Source organism: Nerophis ophidion, linkage group LG24 (genome assembly GCF_033978795.1).
Source record: "Nerophis ophidion isolate RoL-2023_Sa linkage group LG24, RoL_Noph_v1.0, whole genome shotgun sequence".
Classification (NCBI taxonomy): Eukaryota; Metazoa; Chordata; class Actinopteri; order Syngnathiformes; family Syngnathidae; genus Nerophis; species Nerophis ophidion.
This window is the reverse complement of record NC_084634.1, coordinates 22,374,023-22,390,709: the sequence shown is the minus strand read 5'-3', so window position 1 is coordinate 22,390,709 and position 16,687 is coordinate 22,374,023. Positions and strand designations below refer to the sequence as shown.

The 16,687-nt window shown below is 38.2% G+C and overlaps 1 protein-coding gene across 16 annotated transcripts in view; it reads right to left on the bottom strand.

Annotated features, from left to right (window-relative positions):
* otofa (otoferlin a) overlaps nucleotides 1-16,687 on the bottom strand; it is a 209,095-nt gene that overhangs the window by 180,844 nt on the left and 11,564 nt on the right. For all 16 annotated transcript variants that reach the window (XM_061885616.1, XM_061885624.1, XM_061885628.1 and 13 more), the window contains exon 2: nucleotides 7,356-7,414. In XM_061885616.1, coding sequence (XP_061741600.1) covers nucleotides 7,356-7,414 — 59 coding nt within the window. The remainder of the gene's footprint in view (nucleotides 1-7,355; nucleotides 7,415-16,687) is intronic.

Genomic DNA, 16,687 nt, shown 5'->3' with positions numbered 1-16,687 from the left:
TGTTGTGGGACATGCGCATTCTGCGTCTGTCTCCGCTGCGGGTCCAACCAGAGGACCCGCCGACAGCGCACTCCAGACACGCCCCCGCGTTCATTAAGCGGACCGCGCCCACTCTTCGCCGCACCCGGCTGCAGGACACACCTGTGACTGATGATGATGAGCAGCATAAAAGACCAGTGGACACAGGGATCCGGGGGGGAACTTAGTTCCAAATGCGTACCGTAAGCAATCACTCTGCGATATGCAAACCTGCTCTCACTGTGCCCTGTACCTCTACGTGTTCTCAGTGTCTTCGCCCGTGTCCCCACAGAATCCTCCGTCGCCTGCAAGATGAGCTGTGCATCTCACTCTTTTCCCTGGATCTCCCTCTGGATTCTGACTGTCTACTTTGTACCTCGACTCCTCGCTCGTTTGACCTGAACCCTCTACCTGCCCCACAGACTTCCGCGTTCTCTTTTGTCAACACTTGGGTAAAACACACTTCAGTTAATTTACACACTTAGACTAACACTTTACACTCTAGAGTTTTTGCCACGCTCCATCTACTTAGTATGTTTTCTGTTGATTGATTTGTTGATTGTTATTCATACAGCTGTAGCTCAATTTAATGTTGTTATTGTTGAATATTTCAAACCACAACAAAGCAATTGCAAAAGGACTGCCTACCCCCAGACTAAACGACTCTGAAACCAATAATGAATGTAACTGTCGCAAGAAACCTGATTGCCCTCTCAACGGAAGGTGCTTACAGACATATGTCGTTTACCAAGCAAAGGTAATACGCAAGGACATTAACACATCCGACACGTACGTAGGATTAACCGAAGGAGCGTTCAAAACAAGATGGAATAATCACAACGCCTTCTTTAGAAACCAGATTTTGCAGAATTCTACAGAACTCAGCAAACACATTTGGAACCTCAAAGACAATAATGTTGAATATTCAATAACATGGCAAATTCTTGCATCCAGCACACCTTACAACAGTGGTAATAAAAGATGCAACCTATGCTTAAAAGAGAAACTGTTTATTATATATCATCCAGATCTATCATCCCTCAACAAGCGCAGTGAAATCATTTCAACATGCCGCCATAGACGGAAACACCTCCTAGGTAACACATGAGCCAATCACCACACCCTACGCCTGCTTGTACCCACCCACTCTGTGCTCTATACAAACCATTGTATGTGAATGCTTCCATTAAAATCTCCTGATGATTGAGGGTACCCCTCATGAAACAGATCTGTAGAGATGAAGTAGTCTTGTGATTTTTTTCCCACACCTACATATTGCGCTCTACCACGGTATCGAGCACTATTCTCTGGATAATCCAATCAAGACATATATATATATATATATATACATTAATACATCTTTGGACATACTGCCACCTGGTGTCCGTTTGCCGTCACTTCCTTAGTAGACCACAACACCTTCATAGGCATGCTTTGGCGGTTTGCGTGTTTTGGATGCTGCTGCATGTTTGCCCAAGTTGGTCACGTTAGTGTTGCCTCTGCTGTTAGTTTTCTGACAAATAGTCACAAATAATGACCCCATAAATCGGATTGAAACATGCACTTTTCAAAATACCCGATCAAACTTTAGGATATTAACCGAATCACCACAATCTTTAGGGAACTGAAAAACACATTGCCTGACAACATGGCCAACGAACAACAAAATACCCAATTTAACATTAACCGTGGATTAATCAGAATTGTGATGTGATCAAGGGACATTTGCTATTATATTGTTATCAGTGACAGAGCAGTAAGAGGCTAGGAATATGTTTGGGGTAAAATTGTCACGATCCGCTGCCGGATCGTTTGATATGTGGACTTTTGACTTTGGTTGTGCACTTCCTTATTTGTTCCGTTACCATGGTTTCTGATTTGTTCCACCTGCTCTGGTTTTTTTATGCACACCTGTTGATGATTATTGTTTCTGCATTTAAACCTGAGTCCTCCCTTTGTTCGACGTTTTGTTTCTCGGCATTGTATTTACCCACTTGCTAAGTCGCGTCTTAGCTTTCGTGCATTCGGCACGTTACTTTGGACTCTGTGGACTCTATGCTAAGTATTAGCTTTAGCTTCCCGTGCGTAGGCGCGCGCTTTATTTTGTCATTTGTATCAGTGTTCTTTTATTTTTATATATTAAATCAAGTCTTACCTGCTACTCCTGCCTGTCTGGTCCTCGTGCATCCGAACGTGACAAAATTCTTACAAACCGCCCTGTCTTTAATCAAATTATATTTTAAATGGGCAAAGTGGGGACCCCCACATATTGCGGGGCCCTAGGTACATCGCGTGATATGCGTACAGGGAGGGACTATTAAGGGGTGGATAATTGAGAAATCTTAGTGTGCAAGGACTTGGCTTGTGGACTTAGAGGTTGGCATATTCACATTTGACTTCGGAAAAGAGAAAAAGGTTGGATATGCCTTTGAGCAACTGTTTGGAGTGCTCTTATGTGTACAGCCTCCTCTTTTACATGTCGCACAGTCCATGGCCATCTGGTTGTGTGCTACTGCATTTTTGGCCTTTCATTTACGCAGCATGTTTAATAACAGAGTGAAAAAACTGAATTCCCCCTCGAGAGACCGTTAGAGAGGAATATTGTTCTTTTTTTCTAACTGGTTTCTGTTTTTCTCCTACTGTCTGATAAACAGCTTGCATTCGAATCTATTTTCTATTACAAACACTGCAAGAATATCTATTTTCCTGGAATGCATGATTGGAAAGTGCTGCCAGTCTCAGTGTCATTCAGCCACTGTAAGGTATGCACAGTTGTAACTATGGCCGTAAATACTATTAAGGACACAGAGGTCATGTCTTTGGTATTTTTTAGTGGCAAAAATAAGATGGTATGACTGTCTGTAAATACTTTGTGTAAGACATTGTGTGCGCTGTACCTCACCACGAGGTAGATCATCCTTTCTCAATATACGATCTTTGGTCATGCACTTCAGACAACATTATAATGCACTTAAATCCACTTTTGCTTTAAACCTTTTTGATCCGAAATGTGCTGTCAACATAACATTAACATTGAAGTATATTGACATCACTAATGTTGGGCTCACATAAATGAAATTGATATGAAACACTGTCTGTATAATACCATCATGTCAGTCAGGTGCCGCCTCGCCCTAGATCAGGGGTAGGGAACCTATGGCTCTAGAGCCACATGTGGCTCTTTTGATGACTGCATCTGGCTCTCGGATAAATCTGAGCTGACATTCCTTAACGCGATAAGTAATGAATAATTCCACTTATAATCACAGTGTTAAAAATGACGTTCAAAATATAAAACATTCTCATGCTTTTTTATGTTCACGAAGTTGTGTTAATGGTAAGTAGTAATTTATTTATTATTGGTTAGTGTGGGGCTTGCCCTCCTGGGGGTTTTTCAGACCACCAAGCACCGACATGAGAGCCCTTTTCAGGGTTACATTATTGTTTTATTTTTCAATAAGTCTCTCTGTTGCTTTCCAGCAATTGTATTTTTCTCTCTCGCTCGCGCTTTGGCTCCAGCTTCCACCCCGTCTCTCCTCCTGGCTGCTGCTTATAACAAAGCGACAGGTGATTAGATAACAAGGCCCAGGTGGGCCATCTACGCACCTGTCGCTGATTTCGAGGCCGATCCTGGGACACCCAAGTTTGCTGCAGGCCCATAGGCCACGCCCCCACCACAGTTAGCTTCGGAATAACAATGTTATTACAAAGAATAAGAGACCTATTATACTCTAGAAATGTTGGTCTTACTTAAAAATGAACGCGTTTAGTTGTGTTCAGTGTTAAAAAAATATGATATGGCTCTTACGGAAATACATTTTTAAATATTTGGCTTTCATGGCTCTCTCAGCCAAAATGGTTTCCGACCCCTGCCCTAGATACAGAACACACGCTTTGCGTAGGGCTTCACTGTCCATAGGAAGGGCCCGGTTTTGTGTGAAGAAAAAGTTTGTCAAATGTAAATAATTGAATGACAAGGCGCCTCATATAACATTTTACCCCAAACAAATTTCTGGCCACATAACACTCTGTCACTGATTAGAATATGAAGACAGATTTCTCCTTTAAACTTGTGGTTCCTCTTGTGGCACACGTAACGAGTACTTAAAATTCCATGCACAAGATTTTGGGTTTAATAAACCCAGGTCGGAAATAAAATTGTTACAGGTACTTTAGCTAGTATAGTAGAAGTTCTCAATAATGGGCTAATCAGAAGTCTAGATTACGACTCGGAGAGAGTAGGACAAACAATCAAATGCTTTATATGATACTGGTGTTATTTAAATATGTACAGTGCAACAAATAGTGAAGTGAATTATATTTATATAGCGCTTTTTCTCTAGAGACTCAAAGCGCTTTACATAGTGAAACCCAATATCTAAGTTACATTTAAACCAGTGTGGGTGGCCCTGGGAGCAGGTGGGTAAAGTGTCTTACCCAAGGACACAACGGCAGTGACTAGGATGGCGGATGCGGGAATCGAACCTGCAACCTTCAAGTTGCTGGCACGGCCGCTCTACCAACCGAGCTAAACCGCCCCAGACATTGATAGGAATGGCCATTTAAAACAAAAGAAAAAAACAGAGAGGAATCTCAACAAACAATGTTGATTTAGTTCATTGACTAAAAGTTCAGGTAATACATAAAAGGTAGTATCAAAAGTTCTTGAGGTTCATTGGAGTCATAAGAGACTGATCGCAGTCCATATGCGCATTCACGTTCATACGTTCCACACGGGTTGGAGTTGTGGATATGGCATTGTGTAGTGAGAGTTCCGTTTATGGCAGGGTGTGTGTCAGATAGTGCAAAGGGCCGCAGAGCAATGAGGTGCGAGGCAAGGTGTTCAGCTATAAGCCGCCTACCGGCCCGACCAGAACAGGTGGAGTTCAGGGGTTGTGAGGTGGAGATCCTTGGGTTCGGGCTCGAGGCCTATCTACAGCTCGCCATCCAAGACTTAGGGACCTGACCAACTCTGTGGGTGCATGACTCTCGTTTTGACGACACCATGTCTACTGGGTTTATGCAATGAAAATAGAAACATCAAGAACACATACACAAACAAAACGGTTTTAGCTTTCAAGGCTCTTATAGTTTTGAAAGTCCTTTGAAGTATAAAATGGGTTCGGTTGGAAAATGAGATAGTTCACCAAGTCCGGGAATGAGACCTCGAGGAAGATGCTTTGATCCCTGCTCCACTCAGTCTTGTCGACCTGGTACGGATCCCTGCATCCAATTACGGCTGTTTTCTCCTTGTAACAACGAAGGCACTTCTACCAATGACTTGCAGTATTGATAACAACCTGTGCAATGTTGTTTTCCTCTGAATAGTTCCAAAGTATTGCTCAGTGGCCTTGTGGTTAGATTGTCCACCCTGAGGTCGGTAGGTTGTCAGTTCAAACCCCAGCTGTGTCATACCAAAGACTAATAAATGGGACATACCTCCCTGCTTGGCACTCAGCATCAAGAGTTGGAATTGGGAGTTAAAGGGGCACATTATCACAATTTCAGAAGGGTTTAAACCAATAAAAATCAGTTCCCAGTGGCTTATTTTATTTTTGGAAGTTTTTTTCAAAATTTTAGTCATCCCGGAATATCCCTAAAAAAAGCTTTAAAGTGCCTGATTTTCGCTTTCTGTGAAGCCATCGTCCATGTTCCTGTGACGTCATCCAGTGATGCCAATACGGATAGCACAGCAAGATATAGCGACATTAGCTCGGATTCAGACTCAGATTTCAGCGGCTTAAGCGATTCAACAGATTACGCATGTATTGCAACGGATGGTTGGAGTATGGAGGCAGATAGCGAAAACGAAATTGAAGAAGAAACTGAAGCTATTGAGCGAATAGCTATTGACGCTATTTGGACATGTCTGCCTTAGCATCGCCGGTAAAATGTGCAGACCAAGGATCGGAAGTTTCGCATCTTGTGACACTTGATCAACTTAAATCCATCGATTGGTAAGTGTTTGTTTGGCATTAAATGTGGGTGGAGGGAAACGCTGGATGAAAATATAGTTTCAAATGTACATACAGCTAGCCTAAATAGCATGTTAGCATCGATTAACTGACAGTCATGCCGCGACCAAATATGTCTGATTAGCACATAAGTCAACAACATCAACAAAACTCATCTTTGTGATTTAGTTGACTTTATCGTTGGAAATGCATCTGCAGGTTATCCATACATCTCCGTGCCATGTCTGCCTTAGCACCGCCGGTAAAATGTGCAGACACTCTGGCACATTCAATGGGGGTCTGGCGGCAGATTTCTTTGACTTTATCATTGGAAATGCATCTGCTTTGAGTGTCGCAGGATATCCACACAATCTTGCCATCTCTATAGTAGCATAGCTTTCGTCAGTAAAGTGTGCGGAACAAACGACTGATCATTTCGTCGGCTTTCCCCACACCCTCGTATTTTGAACAAACTTCGTCCAATTTCTTGCCACTTTTGCATCTTTGGGCCAGTTGTGCAACTTGAATCCCACCCTGTTAGTGTTGTTACACCCTCCGACAACACACTGATGAGGCATGATGTCTCCAAGGTTCCAGAAAATAGTCGAAAAAACGGAAAATAACAGCGCTGAGACGCGGTGTTTGTAATGTGTTTGAGAAAATGGCAGATTTATTACCTAGGTGACATCACGTTCTGACGTCATCGCTCCAAGAGCGATAAATAGAAAGGCGTTTAATTCGCCAAAATTCACTCATTTAGAGTTCGGAAATCAGTTAAAAAAATATATGGTCTTTTTTCTGCAACATCAAGGTATATATTGACGCTTGGTCTGGTGATAATGTTCCCCTTTAAACCACCAAAAGGATTCCTGAGCACGGCCACCGCTGCTGCTCACTGCTCTCCTCACCTCCCAGGGGGTGGTAAAACGGGATGGGTCAAATGCAGAGGGTAATTTCACCACACCTAGTGTATGTGTGACTATCAGTGGTACTTTAACCTTAAGTATTGCATGTAGCGTGGATTCCATCAATGCATTGTGGGATGCTTTTGGGAATATCTCTTTACGCCAAACTTCAAAATAGTAATGAAAAAAAGCCTGGATTTTTCATTGTGTTGCTTAAGGTAATATTATTTATATGTGCTGGGATACCCATGATTTCAGCCTTTCAAAGCTCCTCATGGACCACTATTTTTTTACCTCTGTATTTGTCAAATTCTGGTTACAGCCCTAGTTGTAAAATGTTTGTAGGTAGCAGGTGGCGTGATAATTGCCACAATCAAATACTAATACTGTACGTTAAATCGGGGCCTTGTTTACTGCATTACGGTCGGGTAAATCGCCCATCTGCCATCATCGAAGTAGGAAATAAAAAGATACCAACCTCATTAAAGTGAGCCACCTCCTCACAGTTGGCCGCCACATGGCTGTAGAAGGACAAACCTGAAAGGTAAAGAGGGATTAAGACGTGAGGTCAGGTGGAGAGGTTCAATAGCCACTTGGCAATAAATGTCATTGCCGTTTAAGTGGGGAGAATCCCAAAAGCCGCCCCATTTGCACAGTATGGCGCACGCACAAGAGAGTGCAATCAGTTGAGGCTATTTAATTTATTCATTTCAGTTTGACATTCAGCAAATCCATTCACCTGTGAACTTAAAGAGAGGACAAAACAAGGCATTATTATAAAAATATTGCTCAATTCTTTTTTTTCTTTTTTTTTATTAAATCAACATAAAAAAAGCACAAGATACACTTACAATTACAATTACACCAACCCCAAAAAAAACTCCCTACCCCATTCACACTCATTCACAAAAAAGGGTCGTTTCTGTCCATTATTAACATTGTGGTTCCTACAATATATATCAATACAATCTGCAAGGGATACATGCAGTCCGTAAGCTCACATGATTGTGCGTGCTGCTGGTCCACTAATAGGACTAACCTTTCACAGTTAATTTTGCTCATTTTCATGTATTACTAGTTTGTATGTAACTGTTTTTACATGGTTTGACTTTCTTTTTTTATTCAATTAAATGTTTTTAATTTTTTTTATCTTATTTTATTTTATTAATTCTTTAAAAAGGACTTTATGTTCAATGAAATGTGATTTTTTTAAAGTAGGGGTCACCGAACTTTTTGGCTCAGGGGCCGCATTGGGTTAGAACAATTTGACTGGGGGCCGGGCTGTATATATATATATATATATATATATATATATATATATATATATATATATATATATATATATATATATATATTTATATATATATATATTTATATATGTATATATATATATATTTATATATGTATATATATATATCTATATATGTATATGTGTATATATATATATATATATATATAAATATATATATGTATGTATATGTATATATATATATATATGTATATGTATATATATATATATATATATATATATATATATATATATATATATATATATATATATATATATATATATATATATATATATATATATATATATATATATATATATGTATATTTATATATGTGTGTGTGTATGTTAACATGCACACGCATACACAGGTCTCCAAAACGTTAACCACGTTTTGGCTACAATAAAAAACAAACAAAGGAAAATATAAATAGTGGTTCTGTTTTTATAGTCTATATGTATGTATGTATGTATGTGTATATATATATATATATCTATATATATATATATCTTGAGCACTAATTGACTGAAGGAACGCACACTTGCCGCTAATGATGTCACATTATCGATGAGGGAATGCATTTTTTGACAATATGATTTGCCTGACCAGCTAGGAGACACCGAGAGTAACATGAGTAAAATGGATTAGAAAGGACAGATTAAAAAAAAATAAAATAAAAAATTTAATTAAATAACTTGTGTTTTTTTTAACTTGGGACTTCCCGCGGGCCGGATTTAGGACGCTGACGAGTCGTATCCGGCCCGCGGGCCGTAGTTTGGGGACCTCTGGTTTAAAGGGTTCCTAAAACCAGGTCCAGTCCAGATTATGTCCAGGTCGAGCTCAGCAACACAGACCTTCATCTATGTACACTCAAAATTAGGAAACACAACAACAGATTGCATATAATCTATAAACAAAATTACATTTTCAAAATACGCATTTATATACAGTCCAGATTATGTCCAGGTCGGACTCAGCAACACACACCTTCATTGATGTGTATTAAAACTAGGAAACACAACAACAGATTGCATATAATCTAATCACAAAAATTACATTTTCAAAATAAGCTTTTGAGGACTTCCCATCTTTTTTTTATGTTTTGTGTCAGCATTATCGGTTTCAAATGTATAACTTTTTAAAGTTAAAAAATACTGAATAAATGTTTTAAAGAAAGTAATACTAAGTGCAATTCTTTGTTTCCACAAAATTGGAGCTCCTTGCGTTTTGTTCGGACACTATTTTGCACCATGCAGGTGTACCTAATAAGATGTCCAGTGGGTGTTTACATAATAAAGAGGGCAGATAATTGTGGACGGTCACCTGACTCACTCGTGTGGGCTGCACCTGGTTGCTTTGTGGCGCTCATGAATGGGGGCTGGCGTTTGTTTGTAATTGTCTTTGTGCGGTAGTTTGTTTTGTGCAGGTGTTTTATGTTTGAGCGTTTGAGGAAAGCAGCTTCATGTGTGCAGAAATTAAAAATCATATTAAGCAACGTTTTTGGAATTCAAGTACTGAATAACTATTCTATTTAGTCTGGTGGAAAAAAATATTATCTGGGAAGATGGTAGGCCGCATTTTTGGATACTTGTAAACAGTAATTTTTCATTAACAAAATAAAAGTAAAAATGTAACAACAACATTTAAATACAGATAACAATTTAGATTTTACAGTGTTTTTGTGATGTTGATTTTCCTACTAAACTTTTTTTTCTTTTTGATAAACTAGACTAGGGGTCATCAAACTTTTTGAAACCAAGAGCTACTTCTTGGGTACTGATTAATGCGAAGAGCTACCAGTTTGATACACACTTAAATATATTGCCAGAAATAGCCAATTTGCTCAATTTACCTTTAATAAATAAATCTATATATATAAAAAAAAAAAGGGTATTTCTGTCTATCATTCAGTCGTACATTTTTTTTTCCTTTTACGGAATAAATGTAGAGAGTAAATGATGAAAAAAACACTTAATTGAACGATTTGAAAGAGGAGAAAACACGAAAAAAAAGAAAATTTAATTTTGAAACATAGTTTATCTTACATTTCGACTCTTTAAAATTCAAAATTCAACCAAAAAAAGTGAAGAGATAAACTGGCTAATTCGAATCTTTTGGAAAAAATTTAACAAATAATTTATGGAACATCATTAGTAATTTTTCCTGATTAAGATTCATTTTAGAATTTTGATGACGTGTTTTAAATAGCTTAAAATCCAATCTGCACTTTGTTAGAATATATAACAAATTGGAACAAGCTATATTTCTAACAAAGACCAATCGTTATTTCTTCTAGATTTTCCAGAACAAAAATTTTAAAAGAAATTCAAAAGACTTTGAAATAAGATTTAAATTTGATTCTACAGATTTTCTAGGTTTGCCAGAATATTTTTTTTGAATTTTAATCATAATCACAAATATTCTTCGTCGAAAAAACAGAAGCTAAAATGAATAATTAAATTAAAATGTATTTATTATTCTTTACAATAAAAAAATAAATTTACTTGAAAATTGATATACATTTTCAGGAAAGAAGAGGAAGGAATTTAAAAGGTAAAAAGGTATATGTGTTCAAAAATCCTAAAATCATTTTTAAGGTTGTATTTTTTTCTCTAAAATTGTCTTTCTGAACGTTATAAGAAGCAAAGTAAGAAAATAAATGAATATATTTAAACAAGTGACGACTTTAAAATATTTTCTTGGATTTTCAAATTCTATTTGAGTTTTGTCTCTCTTAGAATTAAAAATGTCGAGCAAAGCGAGACCAGCTTGCTAGTACATAAATAAAATTAAAAAAATAGAGGCAGCTCACTGGTAAGTGCTGCTATTTGAGCTATTTTTAAAACAGGCCAGCGGGCGACTCATCTGGTCCTTACGGGCCAGATGTGACCCCTGAACTAGACTATATTCCAGCCCAGTAGGGGACATGAATTAACCTATTACCTAGTTGCCTACTGCTATTATAATTGACTCAAGAAGAAATTGATGTTATAGATGTTTCTTGTTCCTCTTATTAAAATAAAGTGGCAACTCAATTGAATAGTTTTTAGAGATAAGAGCTGACTCTCAGCTAATTGATATGCTTCAAGTTGCAAGCAACAATTTTAGTTACAAGCATCACCGCCATTAGTTAGCGTAGCAAATGTCACAGTGGACACCAGAAGATCCACCAAAAACATCGAGCCTTACCCACTAGCATTAGCTTAAAGCTAATATATCTTTGTTTTCCAACCATGGAAAGTAAGACAGTGAGTGTGAATGACTGTGCTGAAAAGAAGAAGTGGATGATATTCAGTGAATTAAAAAAATAAATTATCAAAAACATGACGTGGCAAATTAATTTAAGCGTGCACTGCTAGTCTGCACCATAATGAAACAGCGTGACAGCCAATAGAATTTAAATATGGTAATATCCAAACAACTGACTTTTTTTCATAAAATTAGGAAAGTTTGCTGATGCAGTGTTTGATGAAGAGGCAGCTGGAAAAAGATAGTGTAAAGGTACACTTTCCAAGGTAAATGCTGTACATTATTTCATGAAACTACTGTAGTCTTTGGTAGTACATGTAGTATTGTATTGTTCTTATACAACATTTCTCATATAAAAGTTAGTTTTTCTTTTAAAAAAAAGCCTGTTACATGTTAATTTAATTTATTTTAATTATTTTACATGGGAGAGATTAAGAGCACCATCACATAACCAACTAAGCTCCTAAGTTGTTTTTAAGTTAAGTTTAGTTTTTTTTCATTTCTACAATACCCAAAACCAGTAAAGTTGGCACGGTGTGTAAAAAACAGAAAACATTGATTTGCAAATCATATTCAACTTGTATTCAATTGAATAGAATTTAAAGACAATCATTTTAATGTTCGAACTGAGAAACTTAATTTTTTCTCTGCCAAAATCATTAACTTAGAATTTAATAGCAGCAACATATTGCAAATAAATTGTCACAGTGGCATTTTTGCCACTGTGTTGCATGGCCTTTCCTTTTAACAACACCCAGTAAAAGTTTGGGAATTGAGGAGACAAATTTTGAAGCTTTTCAGGTGGAATTCTTTCCCATTCTTGCTTTATGTACAGCTTAAGTTGTTCAACAGTCCGGGGTCTCCTTTGTCATATTTTACGCTTCATAATGCGCTACACAGGTCTGGACTACAGGCTGGCAAGTCTAGTACCCGCACTCTTTTATTACGAAGCTGGATTAACTCGGGCCCAGGGAAGCCGGCGCCGTTTCTGGGTGTTGTTGATAAATAGCATTTGCTTTGCATAGTAGAGTTCTAACTTGCACTTACGACGAACTGTAGTTACTGACAGTCGTTTTCTGAAGTATTCCTGAGTCTGTGGTGATATTCTTTACACAATGATGTTGGTTTTTGATGTACTACCGCCTGAGGGATCAAAGGTCACGGGCATTCAACGTTGGTTTTCAGCCTTGCCGCTTATGTGCAGTGATTTTTCCAGATATTCTGAATCTTTTGATGATATTACAGACCATAGATGGTGAAATCTCTAAATTCCTTGCACTAGCTCATTGAGAAATGTTATTCTTAAACTGGTCGACAATTTGCTCACACATTTGTTCACAAAGTGGTGACCCTCGCCCCATCCTTGTTTGTGAAAGACTAAGCATTTCAGGGAAGCTGCTTTTACACCCAATTATGTAACCCAACGGTTCCCAATTAACCTGTTCACCTGCGGGGTGTTCCAAATAATTGATAAACATTCCTCAACTTTCTCAGTCTTTTTTGCCACTTGTGCCAGCTTTTTTGAAACATGTTGCAGGCATCAAATTTGAAATGAGTCAATATTTGCAAAAAGTAACAAAGTTTGAACGTTAAAGTATCTTGTCTTTGCAGTCTATTCATTTGAATATAGGTTGAATAGGATTTGCAAATCATTGTATTCTGTTTTTATTTATGATTATTAAACGTGTCAACTTCACTGGTTTTGGGTTTTGTACCTTTTTCGCGGTTTCCACCTTTCACATCCCCTCTGAATGTAATGTCTTTTTTTTTTTTTAAGTAAACAGAGCTAAAATGCCAGAAAGGATTATGAAATCCCTCCTACATTATTCAAAACAGAAGCTTTGCTGCCTTCACATTGCGTTTTATTCCACCGAGATGTGGGTTTGTGGAAGCACAGGGGTGAAGCTTATGTAAGGTGCTCCACTTCAAACTAAAAACCTTCTGCTAATCACGTCGCATTACGGTCTTGCTGGCATTTAACGCCCAAAGAAAAGTACCAGTCGAAGAACTGAAGGTTTTTTTTTAATTATATTTGTGCAGGCAAACATAAAAGCCAGAACAACTTGCATAAAAGTACAGATGCTGTTCTGTTTAAACCCCAGTTCTGAGGAACTTATTCATCATTTAGTGTGTTTAATTGGCTGTTACAGCATTTGGACTTGTTTTTCATTATATTATTTGCTGTATTACAGCAACTTTTCTCAAGATTTGGCCTAATTTTGAATTGTTGTTTCTATTATACAAGGTGGCGGTTATTATTGATAACCAAATCAAATCAAATCGAATCAACTTTATTTATAAAGCACATTTAAAATGTACCACAGGGGTAGCCAAAGTGCTGTACAATGGGCAGGTTAAAAGATAATACAAGAACCGAGCAAACAACACAACACAAACAGAACATGATAAAAAATAAATAAATAAAACATAAAAACAGGTTCACAGCAGGTGTATAATGTGGTGCCATTGCAGGATGGATATCACTCAGTGTTAAAAGCCAAGGAATAAAAGTAAGTTTTTAAGAGAGATTTAAAAACAGGAAGAGAGGAGGCTTGTCTAACACTCAGAGGAAGCTGCAGCTTTGCTATTATACCAAAATGAGCCCAGGCTTTCATTTAGTGTTTGACTTTATTTTGAGTTTTCTATTGTTTTTATTGTGCAAAATGGTAGTTTTGGTTAATTACTTTTAGGGGGTGCAATCGTATTAATTAAATGTTCTTGTTTGCATAGCAAGCACAACATCACCGGTGGCTGTTAAAAGAAGGCATTCAGCAGAATGTTTAATCTCGTGAAGTGTAATGTAGTTAGCTTTTCAACTACATTTTCTCCTGCAGGCTACAGTGCTGTTGCTGAGTGGAAGCATAAAGAATTGAAGCTGCAGATAAGAGGGTGGGCTCATCAAAGTCTTTGCCATGAAATCAATTAAGTTGTGATGCCTACTTTGCTCAGTCTGTTTTATTATCAAATAAGCAGCTGGTTCAAAGTTCTTTGATGAAAGGGCGATCAATGCTCTGCTCTGCTGTCTTATTCTAACATAACATGTCTTGTTTAATTCAGGATTATGCAACACTCTCTGATGTCCTCATGACAGTGGACATTTGTTTTTAAACTGTCTTTTGTCAGAGTTACACATTTTGGCAAAAAAAAAAATAGCATCGTAATGCTGGTTCACTGCATACATATTACATGTACGGTTGCTGTATTTTCAGTTTGCTTATGGCTGATTTTCCCCAGGACAGGAATGTGTCAAACCAATCAGGAAAATATACTAACAGCCTTGAGGGCAAGGGTGTCAAACTCGTTTTCTTTGAGGGCCACAGTAATGGTCACATTCCTCGGGCAACAGTCACAGTCATTGCTGCCCTCAGAGGGACGTTTCCATCCATTCATCCATCCATTTCCTACCGCTTGTCCCTTTCGGGATCGCGGGGGGTCTAATGTATAATCACCTCATGATATTATGACGCAATTGCCCATTTACTTGATTATTAAATGTATTTTTATGTACAAATTGTTTTGAAATTATAAGTCAGGGGGACATTGCAGTATTTATTTTTATTTTCACCCAAAAAATGGGAATATATTCAAATAATGTTTTATGCATGATCAGATAATTATACAGTTTAAAACACATGCAATTTTGTGAAAATGGATGGATTAATGGACAATGGAACCTCGATTTACAAACATAATCGGTTCTTGAAAAGGGTTAGTAAATAGAAAAGTTTGCATATCGAAGCAAATTTCTGTAGAAGAAACAGTGTAAACATGAGTAATGGGTTCCAGCTAGAGATGTCGGATAATGGCTTTTTTTGCCGATATTCCGATATTGTCCAACTCTTAATTACCGGTATTTACAGTCGTGGAATTAACACAATATTATGTCTAATGTTGTTGTGATTTCCCCCGCTGGATGCATTAAACAATGTAACAAGGTTTTTCAAAATAAATCAACTCAAGTTATGGAAAAAAATGCCAACATGGCACTGCCATATTTATTATTGAAGTCACAAAGTGCATTATTTTTTCTAACATGCCTCAAACCAGCAGCTTGGAATTTGGGACATGCTCTCCCTGAGATAATCCTGATACTCACTATAACTACGGGAAATACTATATTTTGACTTTCACAAAGTGCATTATTTTTGTATTTTTTTAAAACATGTGTAGTGAGTCTTATTCTGCGTTGTGTAGTTTTTTTATACTTCAATATAGATACTTTGAAATTCAATATAAATACTTTGAAATTCAATATAGATACTTCAAAATAAAACAAAACACCCTGTCTCGTTCATAATATAGCGCAACAACATCACACTATTACGCATGCCTCAAAACAGCAACTTGGAATTTGGGACATGCTCTCCCCGAGAGAGCATGAGGAGGTTGAGGTGGTGGGGGGGGGGGGGGGGGGGGGGTTGGGCGGGTGGGAGGGGGGGGCGCTGGGTGGGCGGGGGTGCATATTGTAGCATCCCGGAAGAGTTAGTGCTGCAAGGCGTTCTGGGTATTTCTTCTGTTGTTTATTTTGTGTTACGGTGCACATGTTGTCCCAAAATGTGTTTGTCATTTTTGTTTGGTATGGGTTCCCAGTGTGGTGCATATTTGCAACAATGTTAAAGTTGTTTATACGGCCACCCTCAGTGTGACCTTTATGGCTGTTGATCAAGTATGCTTTGCATTCACGTGTTTGTGAAAAGCCGTAGATATTATGTGACTGGGCCGACAAAAACATCACTCATGCCTCAAAACAGCAGCTTAGAATTTGGGACATGCCCTCCCTGAGAGAGCATGAGGAGGTTGAGGTGGGGGGCGCTAGGTTGGCGGGGGTGCATATTGTAGCGTTCCGGAAGAGTTAGTGCTGCAGGGCGTTCTGGGTATTTCTTCTGTTGTTTATTTTGTGTTACGGTGCGGATGTTCTCCCGAAATGTGTTTGTCATTCTTGTTTGGTATGGGTTCCCAGTGTGGCGCATATTTGCAACAATGTTAAATTTGTTTATACGGCCACCTTCAGTGTGACCTTTATGGCTGTTGATCAAGTATGCCTTGCATTCACGTGTGTGTGAAAAGCGGTAGATATTATGTGGCTGGGCCGGCAACAATACCACACTAATACACATGCCTCAAAACAGCAGCTTGGAATTTGGGACATACTCTCCCTGAGAGAGCATGAGGAGGTTGAGGTGGGGGGCGCTAGGTTGGCGGGGGTGCATATTGTAGCGTCCCGGAAGAGTTAGTGCTGCAAGGCGTTCTGGGTATTTCTTCTGTTGTGTTT